The sequence below is a fragment of the Chelon labrosus genome (genome assembly GCF_963514085.1).
Source record: "Chelon labrosus genome assembly, chromosome: 7".
NCBI classification, from domain to species: domain Eukaryota; kingdom Metazoa; phylum Chordata; class Actinopteri; order Mugiliformes; family Mugilidae; genus Chelon; species Chelon labrosus.
In genome coordinates, this window is record NC_140343.1 from 15,838,551 (window position 1) to 15,859,254 (window position 20,704).

The following is a 20,704-nucleotide window of genomic DNA, read 5'->3' on the forward strand; positions in this document are numbered from 1 at the left end:
CTGCAGTGGGCGAGAGAGCTCAGTGCACTGCATCCAGTGAAAGCACAAGCAGCCACTTGAACAGTGCACATGCTCTGACGAGAAAAAGAAAGAAAACTGGGAAAGTAAAACGGATAAAAATACTTAAGACGCATTAATATGCAAAAAACATTTCCAGTGGAGGCAAAAAAACAATTAGAAAGCCAAATCTGTCAGTACAGTCAATATATTCATAGCTCTTGAGGGGAAAATAGCCAAAATAAAAACTGCTTTTAACACCATTACAGATTATTGAGTTGCCAGATTATTATGGTAACAGTCTCCCCATCATTCTTTAACAAATACAGGCATGTCTGCATTTGCAGCACTGTGGTTGCTCATTGTGAGTTTATTACAAATTTGCATATTGTTTTTTCTTTGTTAAATCTGTGTATATGTAGTTTAAGGGATGTTTTTATTTTGGAGGTCATACATCTGATTTTCTCACACGCAAAAAAAAACACACGTGCATGTTTCAGTAGATAAGGGACTCCTATCCTCGCAGGTAGACCGACGGCACACACCTGCTCATCTAATGAGAGCGCTATCACCTGGACTCTCCTGCCTCAATTAGCCTCTGTTCCTCCTTCAGCGAGAAGCGCGCACGCACACACACCCGCTCACGTTTATAGTATACACACAATACACCCCTGTCCTCGAGAGGACTTAGCCGCTCTATGCTCTCCGGCACAGTGCAGCACTCAGCTCTTTAGCAGCATTAAATCAACAGGCCCACACCAACATACGGCACATCACATCATTATAAGCGGCACTGGGGAAATCTGTAGAATAGACACTTTTATAGAAACCTGAAGCTTGTATCTATATACAGTACGTATAGAAAGAAATCTTGCTGCTGTCACGCTGTCCTCACAGACTCGGGTGAATCATCTCTCAGACTGTATATATATGCCCTGAATCAGTGTGTGTTTGTGTGTGTAGAGTCATGTCAGTAGGAGTGTGTGAAGCAGGCAGTTGGTCTGCTATCTCTCACCGGATCTTATCTCAGTGTCCAGATACAGGCAGGAGCTCTGCTGGTAGGTGAGGGCAGCAGAGAGGACTGCTGCTTCAAGACAGTCACAGTTTCTTATCCACAAAACTCCCCGCTGCACTGCACTGCAGATCTCCGTGCTCCTCCCCGGCCCTATTTCTCTGTCCGACCATCGCTCTGTCACTCTCAAGTTGGGAGGACAGTCGAGCAAAATCATCACATTATGCATAAAACATGCTGCGTTGTCTAATTTTTCATTTTCCTCCTCTGTCTTCTACCCTCAACCCTCTAACTTGTCTGTCCCACTTCTCTCTCGCAGATCCGATGGGAGAAGAACATCACACTCGGGGAACCTCCGGGATTTTTACACTCGTGGTGGTGGTACGTATATGTTTGATACGCTCTCTTTTTCCCCCTCCTTGAACGCACACTTTATTTTTTCGACAGCTCACATTTATACTGTAGAAGTACTCTTAATGGAATAAAAGAATGTGCAGGGGTGGAGAGGGGCAGTAATTGCAGGGAATGCTAACTGCATCATCTCACACACTGAGCTCTTGGCGTTCCCCTGATTGACAAGTGAGCTAGCTTCCCCCGGTCTGTTATTTAAGAGGTCTTGTGTTTGCACTGTCCGATCAAAGTCAAACAACAAGTCAGCGACATGTTGCACAGGTTTACGGCGGTTTTGTGCTCCCCCAACACTAATAAACTTTTGCCAACATTAACAAAACACCATGATCTTAGCACCCGTTAATGTGCAGACAACTATGACTTGGTTCAGAAAGGAAACATGGCAATACTCAGACAAGTTGAGGAGTTATGGTCCGAAAGAACTAGTGCTCTGGGACCACATCTATGTGCTCAAAGTTATTCCAACCTGCCACATTTGTAGGTGGAGTAAAACGCTGCGCGTCATAAAGTGGCAGAGCGATGCCATACGGTTTAAAAACAGGGATAACAGGGACACATTTTCAGACGATCTGTCCAGAGGGACATTGATAGTGCTATAGAGGAGTGTACACGTGATAGTTCAGTAACAAATGAAATGAATAAAGAGATCTTGAAAGAGAACAACATCGCAAGTATGTGGAGGAAGAGGGTTTCAGATGCTATATTACCATCTAGACTGAGCATAAATCTCTCTTTAAAAACAGCGTATTCTTTCAATAAAGATTAATGGCTGTTTATGTCCAACAGAAATTAGAGGTGGTGATTTCTTCTGACGTTCAGCCACGCTGAATCTAAAAATATGACTGATTTCTGATGCTGTTGATAAACTCAATAACCTCCATGAGCCGCGTGCCACAGCTTCTGCTATGACGGCCGACTATATTGTTGAGGCCACATCAGCGGACAATAACTAACATTGTTTTTAGAGCGCTGGCGTCCCATGGTCCCTCTCGCCTCTCTCCTGACGTATCTCCCCCAGAGCCTGTTCTTCAACTTTACAGCTTTCATCTGCACCTCACGGTTTGAAAACCTCTGCTCTATCATCAAGATGCTGCAGACTTTGTTTAACCTGATGCTCTGTTTAATGGAACGGGGCTCTGACGTGGACCGTCCTCCTTTTCTTTCAGCTCCTTTAAACAAATCTCTCAGATCTGTTAGTGCTAGATAAACAGAGTACAGTGTTTTCTGGTTGAAGAACAGGAGGGGAGAGGACTTAAGGCCTGCATGTGTAATGTTTTTCTCCATGTCTGAATTAGAGTGAATGAAAACACCCAAATGTGGGATTCCCTCTTTTTCTCGGTTGTCAGACTGTGAGGCAGACAATCCAACTTTAAGACGGGGTAAAACATGGCGGAAAGAGGAAGCTGCGTGGCTGGAACAGATGCGGACAAAGAATCAAGGCAGGCAGGGAGGCAGAGCAGAGCACAAGGCAATGAGAGGGGATAAGAGGTTTGACAGGGCCCGCTTTATTTGTCATTCATACTATCCTGCTCATCCCCAAAGCCCCCCCGGCCGGCCCTGTGTAATAAACCCGGACATGCGGCTTCATTCATTCATCCTCTCTGGCCCCAGCGTGTGTTGTGATTGTGCAGCCTGTTGACACGGTTCATAATGGTCCTTAAAGAGCCTGGCTTCTCTCAACCTGACAGCTCTCAATTGGACAGCTACCAGTAACACTGACAGAATGACATACACAAACATACAGTGCAGTGTAAGTTTGCTCTCGCCTCTGCCTGAACCAATAAGAGAGCTCGGGGAGACTGGCCCAGTTTGTGTGTGTGTGTGTGTACGTGCGAAAGCGGGAAACAGAAAGGAAAACCGAGCGCTCGCAGTGTGTGTTCTGACTTCTGACTGTATTGATGTATTTCGGTAGTGTGGGAGATGACATTGTGTGTGTGTGTGTGTGTTTTTGCTGGAGAGCAGTTGGGGAGTAGGCCGTTGATTAGCCAGGCAGTGCAGGGCAGGGCTCCAGTGTAGTATGACCTAACTGAGGGGCGTCTGTCTGGGCCACGCAGCACGTGGACACGGATACTCTCTGGGGGGGTGGGGTCCGCTGCCGGAGGAGGAGGGGGTGGGGTCCCCTCCTGTCCACCGCTAAGCCACCCAGCAACCCCCCCACCCACCCAACTCCAACCTCTAGCCTCCCCCAAAACAAAAGCTCCAGATGGTAGGAAAGCCACCAACCTCCCTCATCTCTCACCCTTCGCTCCCCCTCCCTCAACCTTTGTCTGGAGGCCTGTCCCTTTGTTTACGGAAGAGAAACCCCCGAACGGATTAACTCTTTGCATTCCAGCCTCTTTTGTGTTAAACAGCCAAATCTAAGACCTCAACCCCACCGCCACCTTGGCCCCACCCCTCCTCACAACTTCGCTGGGGTTTTCTTCTCCTTGTCTCTGCCTCTGTGGCTGTTTCCTGTAGGTCGGGGTGGGCGAGTGGGGGGCTTCAGAATAAGACCACGGCTGTAAGAGGGGGGAAGGGGTAGGCACGCTGGAGCCTGGTGGTGGGGGTCACTCATCCACATCTGTTGTTATGGGTGGAAGGATAAAGAAAAGGCTCAGCGAGGGCTGCAGGTGTTGATTGTGTCATTAGCTCCCTCTCCATTGGTCGCTGCTAGTTGTCTCCTCCTTATCCCAAAATCGATTGCTTTAACCAGTTTTCACTGGATGGCCGCCGAATCCTCGACACACACACCCCGAATCCCAACACACAAAACGCACATAAAAACATCAGCACAACAACAGTATGAGGACGCTTCTCCGTGTGATAGCCTCTAGCTGAAATTCTTGTTTGGGGGGGCCAGGGGAAACAGGGTCCTCTGCTCCCAAACGTCTGGACTGGTCTTCACAAACACACGTATCAGACAGTCTTCTCCTCCTCTTCCTCCTTCTCTTTTCTCCTTGCCCAAAGCCACATCCACACTAATACATTCTCGGTTTAAAACGGCATTTCAAAGCGAACAACACGAGAAAAACAACACCACGAGAATCGTCACAAGCCGCTCAAATAATAGCCGGCCTCTTGTTTACGTCGGCCGCAATCACGTGATGATATTCCGGCTTGAACTGCACAAAAAAGCTGATAGCGCAGACAACAAGGTCAGCAATGGCTATAATTCGTTATCCATGTTTAATTAACCAAAAGCCTGATGTCTTTGTTTTCTACTGGGAGAGGGGGTCACGTTATAGGAGCGCGACAAATCGGGGAATGACGTGTAGTGAGTGATAAGACCCACGCAGGAAGCAAACGTGGGTGCCTGTGTCATGGTCATTAAGTTTGTCGCCCTTCTTTGGAGGTTTTAAATTTGAAATTAAAATATTTCCAGCTAGGTTGAAATAAAGTTTTTAAGATCTGTTGTTTAGACTGTAAATATGAGTGGTTTCCAGTTTGTTAATCCATCACCATCCATCTTTGCTGGCAGCTGCATCTAAATAAAATCAGGAGCTATTTGTATACTTAGGTTTCTATTGCTCCAACTGTGTAACAGAAAAAAGTCTGAAACAGGCTGTTAATGTAGTGTGGTAACAAGGTTAACTGGGTGTATGACCATAATGGTATATAAGTTTACTGCAACTTGAACTTAAGAGCGTTTATCCAACTTTACATGCAATTAGCATTATTGTCGGATTACATAACCCTCCTGACGTTTGGAAGAACGGAAACTTGAATTAGAAAAATGTTTCATATTATCTGATTTTACAAATTCGTCACCTCTGCTCCACAAACGTGTACGCTTTGCAGTGGGTCATCGCACAGGAGGAGATGGTACAAACACCTCTTCTGACGTCAACCAGTTTCCAGTCAGTTACTTTTGCGATGCCGTTTTGCTGTGCCACTGGGCACTTTGTCTTTGCCATCCACAAGCTCAACAATCTTTTTTTTTTTTTTTCCACGGTGGCAGTTGCCGTATTCATTATCTACGGTCCAAAGGGAGTGTTCCCAAATTAACATGGCACAGTGATGTTGTTTTCTTCCTGCTTGCTGAATGCGCTGGTGCCACCAGGAGAATACTTGAGTCAAGGTAATAAAGACGACTGGAAGGCTTGTGTTTCCCCCCACCTCCGCTCTTTGATTGCAGCATTTTGTCCCATTAAGAAGAGTCTGTTCTGATAAGAGGAGCAGGGCTGCCTCTTTGTAACTTGTTTTTTAGGGTTTGCGGTTCTTTCACTCATGCTCTGTCTGCATCCTTATCTCCATCTGCCTCCATCTCTGTCTTCATTTTCTGCTTCTCTTCTTCTTGACTGACCGACTAATGGATTATCATGTAGACCTGCCACCGGCAGTCTTGTGTGGCCATCTTTCTGTGTCGTTGTTTATTTTTCTTATTACAATGGAAAGCCTCACATTGTAACCACTGGCCTCATCAGTTAATTGCAAATAATGGTTGTGATGGCATTTAATTTTAGTAATTGTCTGCTTCTGGACGGCTGGACGCTAATCCCTTCCTCTGTTCTGGGTACAAAAGTGTGTATGTTAGCGTATGCACTGTGAGTGTGCCAGCTCCTTTTTTTGTTTCTAGTTTGAATAAATAAAAAAGCGTTTGAATGACCCCGAAGTGCAATTTAAATCTCTCCCGTGAATCTTCAAAGAAAGAGCTGTTCAACTTTTCATCCTCAGCGCAGAGTTGTGTGGCTCGAACACCAGTTACTTCCCATAATACCATAAAGAGTTTCCCATGATGAGATGATTAGATTGAAATGATTAGATAATTGGGTAGAATTTTTGCTATTACAAGGGTGTGCAGGGTTTTCTTGCAGATTGCTGGTGCTAATTAACTGCGAATGTTGACTTCCCCGATAATTTCTAAAGATTAGTGTCTCTGAAAAGGATGTGACAACAACTATGACATGTGTTTTCCCTCCTAATGTGGGGAGGCACTGTCAAATCAGAGCTGATAATGGTCCCATCCAAATGTTAACTGATTTTATTTCCCCCGATTGCATTCTGACCCTCAAACAGTTAAGTTTAATTAGGACAATATTAAGAGGAGTTCCTGTTCACACCTAATGGCTTCTGTCTTCCCGTTGTAACTCAGTGTAGAAAAATGTGACCTCCTAATATAACACCAGAGTAATGAAAGTCTTGGTTTAGTCTCGTCCAACAGTGATCCTGCTTCAGATTATGCAGAGAGACGCAGAATGAGATTTCCCTGCGTGGCTCAGACAGACGCAGGTCAGCTGCTCAAATCGCAATATATTTCAGACTTCACAGGCCAGGAGATGTTAGATCACCTTACCCCTACCCCTGCGCCCGCACCTGGTCGAGCCTTTTTCCTGTAACAAACTGTAACCCGCGTCCCATTTCATTTCCCTGAGAGCTGATTGGATTTGCGATGGTCGCGCCTTCTCGCCGCGGCTCGTCTCTGACAGAGCAGCAATCTCTTTAACACCAACCGATAGATATGATAATGTACACTGGCTTTATTGTCGAGTGACAGAAGGGCAGCACAACACACGCACCATGTGTTCACCACCGGCTTTGCAACAGTCCCCTCCCTGTTCCCCAGCGCCCTCCTTGTCTAGATGGGACCCCGGCGCTCGCTGAACGCCTCGGGGCACCGACTCCGTCTTTTAATCTTTAAATACTTTAATAACACATTTCTATTTTAGTTCATACGCTTTGAGAGATTGGTACCGTGTGCCAAGGGGGTTGAAATTTATTGCTTATTGTTGTTTTTATTTTTAGGACACTGGGCCATTGTTGCACTCTAGTTTCCTTCATGCCCTCAATAAAAAAACAAAAACAAAAATCAAATGAGGAAGGTGTAGATAAGCGATCAGCAATGTTTCGGGTTAACTATATTCCAGAGGTGATAGCGGTAAACAGCAAAAATCAAACCGCTTGTTCAATGAAAAATGTCCGGCATGTGACTGAGTGATTCCCTGACAGTTGTGGGTGATCAGCTAATATTTTCTGCTCCATTTCGCAGTCTGTCATATCAAGTGTCACGCCTCTTCCCAACATCAGCACAAACATTGCACGTAACAGTTTATTTGCACCGTTAAATGACAGCAAGAACTCCCTCTCAGCATTTCTCTTTTTGCGATACGCTGTCCATGAAATCAATATCTCGTAGAGGGAGGACTACTTCATGTGGGCAGGCTTAGCGAGTGCTTTATTTCAGCGCAGTAATTAAGGGCCCATTTGGAATGGGACCTGGTGGCCCCTATTGCCCTGGAGGAGTGGGATTGGTCTAATTAACTAATATGAGTAAGGCTTATTGGACAGTAAGTAACATAATCACAGCTGATTGGTCAATAACCTGCAGGTCGGCAGGGCAGGCTGGGAGGAACGCGTGGAAGTCTTTACCCCGTAAAAAGCTTTTTGAGCTCGACTGTACGAGTGTGTGGTGGCCCACGTGAAGTCTGCTGCGTGTCTGCCTGCAGAGAGCTCCAGCTTTGCTGAACGATATGTGTCTATAGATTCATAAGTTCTTAAATGTGTCAAGAAATGTACAAGCTGATCGATAACGGTTCATTTAAGCAAACAGATTCAGCGTCTGTAACTTGAATGTTCTGCTCTGACAGCAGAGAAAGACTTTGGCAGATTTATCAGAACTAAAAATAATAGTTGCAGCCCTTTTTGGGGCAGGTATGATCTTGTTTTGTTAGCATGGTCCTTGGTTTATTATTATTTTTTTTTTTCATTAAATAAAGATATTCTTACTCACTGTTCTTCCATTCACTGAATCAAGACAATGTTTTGACCCCTTCATGTTTGCCAATACTGCTTTATTTTGTAGAAATTCTTCGTGTCAAGACGATATTGAACACTACGAATAATGCAGACTCTGACAACTTTTGTCCTTTGAACAGAATTTGATTAGACAAGTGAGGGTTTAGAAGGAATAAAGGGTTTGTATTACTCAAATTAAAGGATTAGGAAAGTACTGTATTGTAATCACAGTACTGTCAAGATTACCCAGCTGAACTTTTTAAATGTCTGAGACAATGTGTTGTACCTCCGTCACTTTATTCTAACCGTAATACCTGCACTTGACACCATTAGAGATTAACAGTTACCAGCAGCATAATAATGTGTCTTTGGAGTGAAGTGTCTAACTGCTGTCGCTGTCTCGTCCTGTGTGTACAGTGTATTCTGGGATCTGTACTGCGCTGCCCCGGACCGGAGGGAGACATGTGAACATTCCAGCGAGGCCAAGGCTTTCCATGACTATGTGAGTGAACTTAAAACACCTTCCTCTCGCTGCACGAGGGGCACAAGTATACACACATCCACCTCACCTACCTACACATGCTTGTGAGCACACGCGATCATGCCTGGCGTGTAACTGAAAGAAGGGACTATTCTGTCAGAGATAATGTGGCTGCTTCGTGTTTTGACATGTCTGCCTTTCTTAATGTCTGCGTGTCTGGTCTGCCTGCCTGCTGCAGCCTCTGTTTTGGTCGGGACAGCCTGTGAGCCAGACGTCTGAAATAGCGTGCTTTTAAAAAATGCAGCACGTGTGAACACCACTTCTATATTTCATGGGAAAGCCCTTAGACCTCCATCTTTGAATTTTTAAAGTTTAATAGAGGGTCTTCATGGCACTCTACAACATCTCACACGATCCGCCTTGATTAGAGACCCGTTTCCTAACATCTGCCTCTGCAGCGTAACGCTGTAGCTCAGCTGCTCGCCGCACTTCCTGAAACGTTGACCCCGGACGCCTCAGGTCCCAGCGAATCTGTTTTCCCTGAGGTGAGAGGTCACGGCACTGCCTGGCTATTTATTGGTGCACTCATGGCTTCAGTAAAGGTCAGATCACATAAAGCAGCTGGCCGATCACACAAGCACATTAACGCACACATTCACACTCAATACATATACACAGAGGACACATTTAGAGCGGGCCTGGCTACGCTAGTCGTGGCTGCAGAGGCTGCGCTGAGTGATGAAAGGTCAGGGTCTGCGGCCCCCTCGACCCTCTCATCTTCTGGAGAGTGAGACCAGTCGATCAGTAACCTATCGAACACACACACACATTTCTTCGAGGGGCTGAAATGACCACCTTGCTATGTTTGGTGGACTTAACCTCCTCCTTAAGATGCATTTCACTTCTTTCCCTGAAATATCTTCTTGGCTGGCTTGTCCACATTGCAATAAATATTTGTCTTGTCATGTAGCCTGGTGCATATTTGAGTAAGGTGTGCGGATGTTGCCCTGGACAGAATGCTTCAGCTGAGAGATTAACGTTTCACCTGGGCACAAGTTAAACCTGAAATGGATTAGAGGGTGCTATTCTTACCATACACATTTCATTCAGCCTCTTTTAGCTCGTAGCCAGTCACCCGTTCGGCTGAACTCTCTTATGAGGTTTGACGGCGAAAGTGTGAGCGCTTGTCAGCTGAACAGATTACATTTGTTGTGCGTGTACTATGCATGTCTGTGTGGGCCCGAGTTGATGTGTGTGTGTTTCTCCACGCCTGTGTGTGTGTGTGTGTGTGTGTGTGTGTGTGTGTGTACGTGTTGGACCACCATAAGATTAATTACATGGTTAATTAAACCTAGTAGTTAATTAAATCTGACAACTGTGTCTAATTAATCTAAATGCCATATAATTTCCTACACCTTTCTCCTGAGGTAGGCCAGCTGGATACCTGCATGTCAGCTCTTTAACGGCCGCGGTTTGACAGCCCCGGTCAATATATGGCTGAACTTCAAGCTTCAAATTGTGCCTCGGTAGAAGACGCATTTTAAACGTGTCTCGGTCTTTGGCCACGTAAATCAATCAGCTGAGAGTCAAAGTCACTGTCGCTGATGTTTGCTGGACTCAGTGGACAGAATGGACTTTAAGACTTGGAGAAAATGGGAGATGAAGATGAATTTGAGTCGGCTTGATTTTACAAATAAACATTTAGTTTCGTTGTAGTTCAAGGATTGAGATTGTTGTTTGACCTTTGACCTGTTTCAAGTTCAGAGGGTCGGAGTGTGTGAGCTGTTTGGTTGATTTATAGTTGCTGCAGGAGTTTTAAATGTCCCCTAATGTAGTGTTAAAAATAAACGTCTTTATTAAAGCTTTGTGATGTTTGCACTGAGAGAAATATTTCATCCAATTTAAAGCAATTAAGATGCGTGCATATGTCTCTCAAATATTTCTTTGGAAAATGTCGGATCTCAGCTAGAAAATGAGTGCCACAGGTGGGCTGCTGCTCTGTTTTAGCTGTGCTATTTCCTAATAAAGAAATCCTACAAATTGTTCTCTCCTCTGCTGGTTATGGACGTAAAGCATCGGGTTTAATCTGAAGTAATAGTCAACAGTAACGCATGACCATAAAAGGGAGGGTGCGTGCACAGAGGGTGTGGCAGGGAATCTGTGAAACGCAAGAGAAGGTTGCGAGCGAGCACATGTGCTTTTGTGACTGTTGCCGTGTGTGTGTGTGTGTGTGTGTCTTTGTGTGACGGAGGGAGGGAGAGAGAGTGTCAGGGTCGACGCGTGTGAATCCCCAGGGTGATGAGGGGTCTGTCTGTCTCTGATTAACTCCGGCTCCTCGGTCCCCCCAGACCGACGGCCTGATCAAGTCTCTATCACGGCCCCTTGCTGATAACGGCTCCCTCATTCCCCCGAGTCCGCCCGGATCACAGAGTGAAAAACAACACGGCTCCCAGGAGTCGCGCACTCTCCACTTTGTGTGCCGCTCAGCAGAAATAGTGAAAGAGGAACGTGTGCGAGACAAACCAGGATTGTTTTTATTTTTGTTTATTTAATTTTTTTTATATAACCTAATTTTTGCTGCATGTCTATTATAGATGAGGAAAGAAACCAGTGCCGTGCCGTGAAACTGATCTTAAGAAATACAGTATGCTTATTTGTTTCCTCGTACTAATTTGGTTGCTAGGCAACGTTGAGCCGGAGTACGGTCTTAGTTACAGATTTGGTTTGGCTCGGCTCAATTTGGCTCAATTTGGCCCGGTTTGAAGGCACCTCTTACTCAGCCCTGTTCTACTGGCCCCCACAGACAGCAATGATGTAGACTTTGTGGACTCTCCAGTTTGGGGAAGATAATGGAATATAATGTGCTAATCCTCAGATCTGGGGACTGGTTGACAGCTAATCCAGGGGAATGTGGTGGGATTGGAGCCCTGGCCACACTCCCAGAACTGGAGGCCTCTGACTAGCTGGATAGCTGGTTGGCTTCACACTCGAATGGTGACTCTGCTATCATAGACACTGGTGCTCACACGTAAACACTCCCACACGCAGCCACGCTTGTGTGCATATCACACACCCACACTCGCATGCAAATGAACGCACACGCTCAAAGTAAGTGAGACGGCGCTGCATCACAGAGAGCTGGAACAGCCTGAAGTCGTGTACCTCTGTAAAGTAATTTAAGTGTTCTCTTTTGTCGTCTTAATTGTTGAAGTTGTGTTTCTGTCCTTCCTCTTCACATTGCCTTTTAATCATGTTTATTTCCTAAAAGAGATCCGCGCAGCTTATAGTCCTCTTTTTTTTTTTTTTTGCTGGAATTTGGATGCTCCTCAAAAGAGCACTTTGTTGAGGAAACGTGTTTGATTATAAGAACATGGCACGTCTTTAGTAACTCAATATGAATGATTAAAGCGCATGAGCTCTGTGATGAAGAAAGCGCACGTATTGACGAGCGAGCAGGCACGCTCCCTCTCTCACACACACACATTTTTGTTGACATGAAAGCCAGCGGGAGAATGAGCCTCTGTTTTCTCCATCTTTGACACACACGCACGCACTTGAAGTCCCAGACAAATAGTCTTTCAGGAAGTGACACGCTCGGCCTCGTCGTCGCAGACATTTCGCTTTGCCCCAGCCGGAGGTCGCAACCCCGAACATCTGCGATTCGTGCCAATCCGGGGTCAGTGCCTGCGGAGAGTCACAGATTTAGTGCCACGAGTGCGTCATCCACGTCGCAGAGCTTCACTGACTCCGCTCAGCTCTTGGCGCACTGATGAAAACTGTCATGATAATGGCTGAGATGGAGAGGTCAAATACGGAGAGGTGTTGTAAAAACAGATTGCATTAAAGGGGAACTACTGTTTTTTACAACCTGGACCTTATTTCTGGCATAAAATACGATAGTTTGCTCACCCATATAACCTTTGTGTAATTTGTCGTCGTTCGGGAGATATTTAGATCAGCGTATATCCATATAGTGGGAGTGACTGGGGCACCGAAACGCAGCCTCTAAATGACGCATTATCTGCAGCGAAAACTCGTTCATTTCACCAAAATGAACGTTATGATACGTTAGTGCTATTCCCCGTTGAGTCCGGAGTTACCTGTTATCATCATCTGGGGTCTGTAGATTGACCTACAGACCCCGGATGATGTCTTCTGACCTGGATGATGTAATCTCTGAGCGCTGCTTGCACCCGCGGCGGTCGGCTTATTTACCTGTAATGTTGCAAAAAAACTAGCAGTACAGCTAACTCGGGACTCAACGGGGAATAGCACTAGCGTACGATAACGAAATATTGGTGAAATTAACGGGTTTCGCTGCAGATAATGCGTTATTTAGAGGCTGTGTTTCGGTGCCACAGTCACTCCCACTATATGGATATACACAGATCTAAATATCTCCCGAACGACTACAAATTACACAAAATGGATATTGGTGAGTAAACGATCGTATTTTGTGCCAGAAATAAGGTCCAGGTTGTAAAAAACGGTAGTTCCCCTTTAAGAAAACCAGTTTGGCTACATTTGTGAATATGATGAGGTCCTGAAACAGTATCAATGGATTGGTTGATTGAAGAAATAATCATTTAAGTCTTATATGAAACAAAAATGCCAGTTAAGCTTCACACACTTGAGGATTTAGTAAATGTATTATAACCATTTAACATGCCGCTGCAGATACCATTGATTAATGTCTACAATATATGCCCACGATTGTTTTTCAGAGTCCAAGGTGACACCTACAAATGTCTTGTGTTGTCTGAGCCAAACATATTCATTTAATGCAACAAAAATCCATCCTCATTTTTAAGGTGCTGAAATGATCAAACATGTAATTTTCTTAATAGAAAAATAACCAATAAGACGATGAGCACACAATTAACATAGTTGGTGATAAATTTCCCATCATTCAACCAATTGATTAAGTTGAAATATAATAATCCAAATATAAAGATAAGGAAGATAATTGCTGATGTGTTCCCAGCGTGCAGCGGGCTGTAGATAGATGGAGATGCCCCGTTGGCTGTTGCCTGGGGACTCTTTGAGAGGGTTAAACATTTGTTAGGCTTGACCACAGTAACAGGTGGCACAAGGGGAGGAGCTGCTCTCTGTAAACAGCCGTTGATGGCCAAGCCTTTGTCTGGACTCTGTGTGTGATTCTTTTTTGTTTTCCATCCCCGCAACTCGGATGCTGCCGTCGCGGGCGCTTGCTTGTCTTATTTTAACGCCACACGTCTGCTTAAAACCTTCCTTTCCCTTTTCAAAGCCTTTTTTTTTGTGTGGGTCTGCCTTTTTTTTTTTTTTTCCAAAGACAAAATTTACTCATCCTGCACCGTTTGTCTTGCCTCAGTTCCTCTCAGGTCTTTTTCACCGCCAACACCCCCTTCACCATCATCCAATCCCCCCCACCCTCCCCTCCTGCCGCTCTTTCTTTCCTTTCCTCTCTGTTCCACGCTCTCTTTCTTATTCCTCCCCCTCTCTCCTTTCGCCTCCCTCCGCCCTCCCTCCCTCTCAGAGGAGATTGATTGGGTAATCTGGCTGGGTGCCAGCAGTGCCCGCTTCCTTGCTCGGGGGAAGGAGAGAAGCGGGGGCGACATGACGACATGCAGGAATAATAATAACATCCATAATATAGGCAGAGTAGGTATGGATGGAGGGATGGAGGGATGGAGAGAGAGAGAGAGAGAGTGAGAGTGGAGGAATGGAGTCTGCGTTGGCACACCAATATCTTCTTCATACAGATCCTCCTGGCTGTTTTCGGTTTAAATATAGCCTACACACAAACGGCATGCCACAACATTGTGTCTCCATTCCTGTCCGTCTCTGTCTGTCTTTCTACTTTCCTGCCACCACCGCCACCTCCTCCTCCGTTCGCGCCTGTGTCGTCTTTTAATATCAAACAGTGCGTGGAGTGCAGGCTGCAGGCAGACGGGCGTTGAGCGAGAGGACGCCGTCTTTGTGTGCCGTTGTTTACCGTTGTTACAGTCTAAATGAAAAAGGCCAGTCGGCTCCTCTGCCTGTGTATACCTTTCCCTATCTGAGGGAGGCAACAAAGCCTGAAAGTGCTGCCCTCAAGCTGTGTGTGTGTTCGGCTGGAGGTCTGCGAGTGACAGAAGCACGAGATCAAATATTGTTTATGATTCCCCCTTCCTTGCAGGTTCATTCTGGGCAAGCTTAAACTGAGCCGTGGTTTAGCATTTGATCTCGACTCTGTAAGCACGAGCTCCTGGATCTGTGTTTGACAGAGACAGACACGGAGATGGACAGATGGAGACAACAATCCGGGGACAGAGACGGAGCGACAGAGGGGAGAAGAGGCGGAAAGCAAGAGGGAGTTGGAGAAGGAAGTAGGGAGGGAGGGAGGGAGGGAGATGTGTTAGTGTGCAGGAAGAAAGAGGTGTCTGAAGGCACTGGGGACTCTTTTTGAAGTCTGCATTTTTCGTAGTTTATCTGAGTTTTGGTTTGCATCCTGCTAGCCGGAGCAGCGTAAATGCCATCAATCCGCCTGAGCAAAGTTATTGTAGAAGCCAAACCCTGAAGCGTTTACTTTCCTTCCTTGCATGCAGATTTCCAACCCAGTCCCATTTAATTTCCCTAACCCAGTTACCCATGAATACCCTCTTAGTTGCAACATCATCATCCATAAAATTCGAACGAATGCTTTAAATGAATGCTACATTCTGGGAAATAGTGGAAAACTCCTTGGGGCATTTGTTTATCTCTCCCACTGAAACTCGGGTGAACGCCGCCAATTCTGTTTCACTTTAGTCATTTTTTCCGGAAATAAATTATGGTTCAATAATTAAAAAAAAAAAAAGGCAACATTCATCACTTGTTTGCTGTAACCAGATTACTGTGGAGAATTGAAATGAGCAATTTGTAAAGGGGGCTGGAAGTTTGAGGGCGACCTTCCCTGCCGGAGGTGTCTGTGACGCCTCTCCTGCCAAGCCTGCATCCCCTCAGTGTGTTCAGACATTCGCGCACTCACACCGCTTCACACACAGACACACACACACTCTCTCCCTCTCTCTCTCTCACCGTATTTGAAGTTCCCTGACGCTAGTGACTCCCAAACCACATCCACTTATCCATTTATCCATTGTGTAAAAACACACCGTCCTGCATGAAACTGCGTAAATTACCGCAATTATGATGCTTCTGCCGTCTTTGCTTCTGCTTAGTTTGAACTTTTCTTTGGCAACCAGAGCTGACTTTGTGTTTTTGCAACGTTCGCGTACCACGTCTCACAGGAGAGTGCAGACCTAACCTGGTATGAGGTTGTAACAGAGTGATGTAACTGGATTTTTTTAAACAGAATTTTACTGTTAAACTATTTTACTAAGTAAATTTCTTCTAAGCGGAACGACTCCATTCGTCTCCAGTCGACTTTTCCAGCTGCGGAGCTCTCTGTTCTCGTTTCCCAGAGAAAGGCTTGGAGCACTCCAGTACTGCCATTCCTCATTAGGTGTAAAACATTGACGATGGTTACAGGGATTGTCAGGCGGATCCCAGGGAGTGAAACCTATCTTTAAACGTACACCTCTGTTGCTTAACTGTGGAGTTAAGAAGCTGTTTCCTTTTCTTTCTTTCTTTTTTTTTTTTACAACAAGTTCCTAAATTACATCAGATCTCCCTGGAGCTCCTGTTGTGGACATAGTATGAGAAAAGTTTGAGTTTTGAATCAGGTTTTATTGCTCACTGGTGTACAGGTCCATAAGTGCACATTAACTGTGTGTTGAAGAGTTCAGAGTTTAGGAAAGTGTGGCGGCGGAGAACACAAAGATCTGGGATGTTGTGTGAAAGCGTGTGAGGACATGTTTAAAGCCCTTAGATTGTATTTATTTCCTTTACATAACATGAAATGTGGGCTTAGTAGCATAAGAAAATAACCCAAGTTATGTAATGAATACACAGGATCCCACAGATACTTGATCACTTTGGGATCTCGTGAATTTGGAGGCCAGGTCAACACCTTGTGTTTGTTCCTAAACTGTTTTTGTGTGTGTGCCTGTGTCAGGCTGCATCCTGCTGGGGATGACTGCTGCCATCAAGGAGTGTCATTGCTATGGGGTGGGGGTGTCTGGTCTGGTCTAGGTGGGTGGTACATGTCTAAGTAACATCCACATGAATGCCAGGTCCAAAAGTTTCCCAGCAGAACATTGCATTGTCACCAGATGGTCAATGTTATTCACTAGTGTTTGACCACAAACGGTGGTCATAATGTTGTGGCTGACCGGTGCATGTATTCATGTATTCTTTATAAATCCTAATAGATAATCCTTTCTTTAAAGAGTTCTGTGTATGTCTGTTTGTTCGGGGTAGATAAAGGTCCATGGTGTGTGTGTGTCTGGGTGCATCTCATATTAAAACTGCCCCCTGGACTTGTGTGTCAGGTTGGTGGTTTTGTTTTTACATTACTTAGATTTCAGAGCCTCCTCTCAGCATCTTGTGATGACACCAACTAGTGGTCATTTAAATTCCAAATGCTCTTACATTAGTCACTGCCGCTGCCAGAACGCAGTGTGCATGGTGCTTTTTTTTTTTTTGCTTTTATTTTAAGCCAAAAGTAAGTTCCACACAACTGAAAATGAGCCAGTTTAACTTTTTGGTAACCTGAGTCGTGGAATTTCAATTACTTGTTTTCTCAGTGACCAGCATTCATACATCTCAGGACTCATATCCGGACTTTTTTTTTTGTTACGTGACCGTCTCCAGCTTACACAGGGACCGCTTGGCTTTGAACGTGTTAAAATGTAAATCCTGTAAAAAAAGTGAACTGGAATTGAATAATTAATCATGACTGCGGCCATCTTTAGAAGTAAGTTAGAAAGAAGTAACTTCTGCTTCACTTACGCCCTCTAGTCAGGGTCGTTTCCTCTGTTCAGCAATCAGTGGTTCAAGTCGCATCTTTTGAAACACTCCATTTTCTTTTCTTTTTCATATCATTGTCCGGGTTCACATTTTTCCCTCTCTGTCTTTCTCTCTTTCACACACACACTCTGTCCTGGCCTTTCTCCTTTGCCTCTGCCTCTCATTGTAGCAGTGGGTAGTCTTGTAGTTGGCAGACGTTGCAGCCTGGCACAGTGTGTCCCTGTCTGTGTGCTGTCTGCTCCTGCTCTGCCAGTCCACCAGTCTCAAGTACCAGCTGGGCACCCCGACTCGCAAACCAAAATAAACCGGCCGCCCTGAGCCCATGGGTTGGAGTGTGTGCATGCATATGTACACGCCTGTGTGTGTGTTGTTAAGTCTCATTGAACCGAGGTGGTGACACAAACACAGACCTTCCTCAGATGAATGGCCCGAGATGTTTCGCCTGTCTCAACTTTGCATTACAGCGGGGCCCTCCCTGCTCGGATTAAAGACTAAAACAATTACAAAGCCCTATTTGCAATTTAAATTCTCCTAAATGCAGACTTAATCCTTATTTTCCAAAGGCGGCAATACTGAGAGGAGGAATAAATGTGTGAGAGAGATCCAGTTCAACCCTCTGTTGGGCTTTTCTGTTACTGAAATAACACTTATAAGTTATGGGGGGGGGTAATGAATGCACTTTGAGCTGGTTGAGTTATATTTGGAGAAGTTGCTTCTGTTAGAAACTTGTCTTTCTAATGACAAGGGGACGAATGAACGGAATCAGCAGGGGTGTCGCTGATTTTCCCACAGAGATGTGCTCAGATTGTTGCATTCATGGTATTTGCACACATGTGTATTTACATGTTCACATGTGCGCACATTAAGGTGTCCTGATAGCGGCGCCCACAGTGAACCTGCTTTACTGCTGCCCAGGGTATATTTACAGACAGTGACTTTAATGCAGTGTAATGATTATTTTTATTCCAGGTACTTCGGCGGCCCGTTCACTCTGAGTGGAATGACTCCCCATTGGCCCGCTGATTACCTCTGTGGCTGCTGCCACACCTGGCTCCTTCAGCTTCAACTCTCTCTCCACCATTATAACTTCAGCCCTCCCCCCCTTTATTACTACACCTTCATCTGTTCCTCCCTCCCTCTCTCTCAGTATACCTTTACCCATCAACTAAATTTTTTAATGCCCTTCTCGTCTACACCTTTATCATCTCTTCCTATAGAACAGCATAGTGGTATCACATACACTCATGGACCAAAACTTTTTGATCACTTAGGGTTTATGCAAACATCGTTGATTATCTTGTAGAAGTGTTGCATGTCAAGGTCTAGGATTTAAACTGCTCTCACACATGCACCGCAGCCCTGAACTCACCTAGATATTATACTGTATGTAAGAAGGAGACTTTCCAAATCAGTTGCAGACATTAAATCAGAATCAGAATGCTTCATTAATCCTTCAAGGAAATTGTTTTTTTGTATAAAGTCCTTGGAAATGTGTACCTGTGTGAACAAAGCACAAACTCTCTAAAGAATGCTCAGCGAGCGAGTGGGCACAATTGACGGCGTGTCTGTCATGCAACTGGTGAGAAACTGGAAGAAAACATACTAGAGTGAAGAAGAAGGATAATTTACACAGAGATGCTAATGGAGAATATCTAACTGTAAGGGCTGACACTGAAACCGTCACGCAAATCCAAGAAACGATTGTTTAGGACCAAATTACATATTGGACTCATGCAGATACGTTACATTTTCAGTGGAAGCTGCTGGTGGCACGATGGCACGTCAGTCAGTCATATGCATTTGCTTCACCGATTCCACACAACCCCATCAAAGAGAAGATCAGCAAAGATGTAGCCCAACCAAGTTGTAGTTTTTGTTACGTGCTGGATGCAGATGTAGAGACCCTAGATCCTAGACTTAGGATCACATCATCTTAAAGGATCTTCTGCTGATGTCCCGGCTCTGACACCTTCACAGGTCTTCTAGAGTCCACGCCTTAGCAAGCTGGCACGTGGAGGACCAACAACATTTTACAGACCTCTGCAGCTGTTATCTTTAAACCCTGCCAGGGTCTTCTGTTCAGCTCACTTTCAGCTATACTAACCGCTTTCCTTCAAAGCTTTTGTTCCTCCATGTACTTAATTTAGAAGATACCGATATAATTCTAATTACTTCGGGGGCAAGTTATGACAAGTAATTTTTTCCAGTTGTGTCCAGTTTTTACGGGTTAAGATAATTTGTTATCTTCCTCTTCTGCTCTTCAAGTGTTTCTCCCCTGCGTCCTCTTTTATCCACCCTCAGACTTTTTCCTTTCACAAACAGCTTTAACCTTTAAAATAACATCACTCGTGGACCACGACTATTTTAAACTCAGCTAAACTGTGAGTGTAGGTGTGACAGTTTTTTAATGTATCTATAAGTTTTGCGTCTAATAATAATCTGTTGTGTAGAGCCGCCCCGTGAAGCAGTCACAGAAGTGCTGGCTAATGGAAGTCTCTAAATAATTTGTAGTGAGTTAATATTTGTCGGAACCAATCTTGAAATGCTCCTGAGCCTACATTCCAGTCATAACAAAGAAAAAACAAATAAGCGGCACTTCAGCTTGGATGTTTCCGTACTCCTTCCACTTTCACACACATTCCCACAGCAAACTAAGCGGCGATCCTCTTTTGCGAACAGCTTTGGCAGCTTTTCATAGACGTGCTGAGGAATGCTCGGTGTTGCTCAGGGTCTAAGGACAGAGACTGGAGAGCCCCTTTAGGCATTTTGCTTTTTCTTTTTTTAAATTTGTGGTAAAAAGAAAAATACATCTGACTTGACTGAACTTGTTACGGCTTTTTACCGTTTGAAAAATGATTACGTAAAGGTGTCTTCTAAACACCTGCACGGCAAATGGACAGCGAGAACTCTTCTAAAGCGACTGTATGAAAATCATACACCCTAAAATGTACTTATTAGCTTGTGCTCAATATTTTAAACCTTTAAACTGTTAATGGCTCAGCCTCAGACGACCTGGGCAGTTGTGGATGAAAAGAATATTTTACCAATAGTCACACAGGAGTGGGAAGGAGCCTCCGTCTTTATTACCATGTGTGACAATTTACTGCGCAAAGAGTTTATGTGGAAGTGAGTCTCTCAAATGAATAAATTAACGGGGAGTTTCTTCTTAAAACAGGAAAAAGTATCATTGTGAAGATTTGAAGATTTGCCTTGCTATCTCC

At 44.9% G+C, this 20,704-nt stretch overlaps 1 protein-coding gene across 2 annotated transcripts in view; it reads left to right on the top strand.

The window, feature by feature from the left end:
• Nucleotides 1–20,704, top strand: part of ssbp4 (single stranded DNA binding protein 4) — an 80,539-nt gene that overhangs the window by 13,577 nt on the left and 46,258 nt on the right. For both annotated transcript variants that reach the window (XM_084548391.1, XM_084548390.1), the window contains exons 3-4: nt 1,329–1,390; nt 8,549–8,633. In XM_084548391.1, the coding sequence (XP_084404517.1) occupies nt 1,329–1,390; nt 8,549–8,633 (147 nt within the window). The remainder of the gene's footprint in view (nt 1–1,328; nt 1,391–8,548; nt 8,634–20,704) is intronic.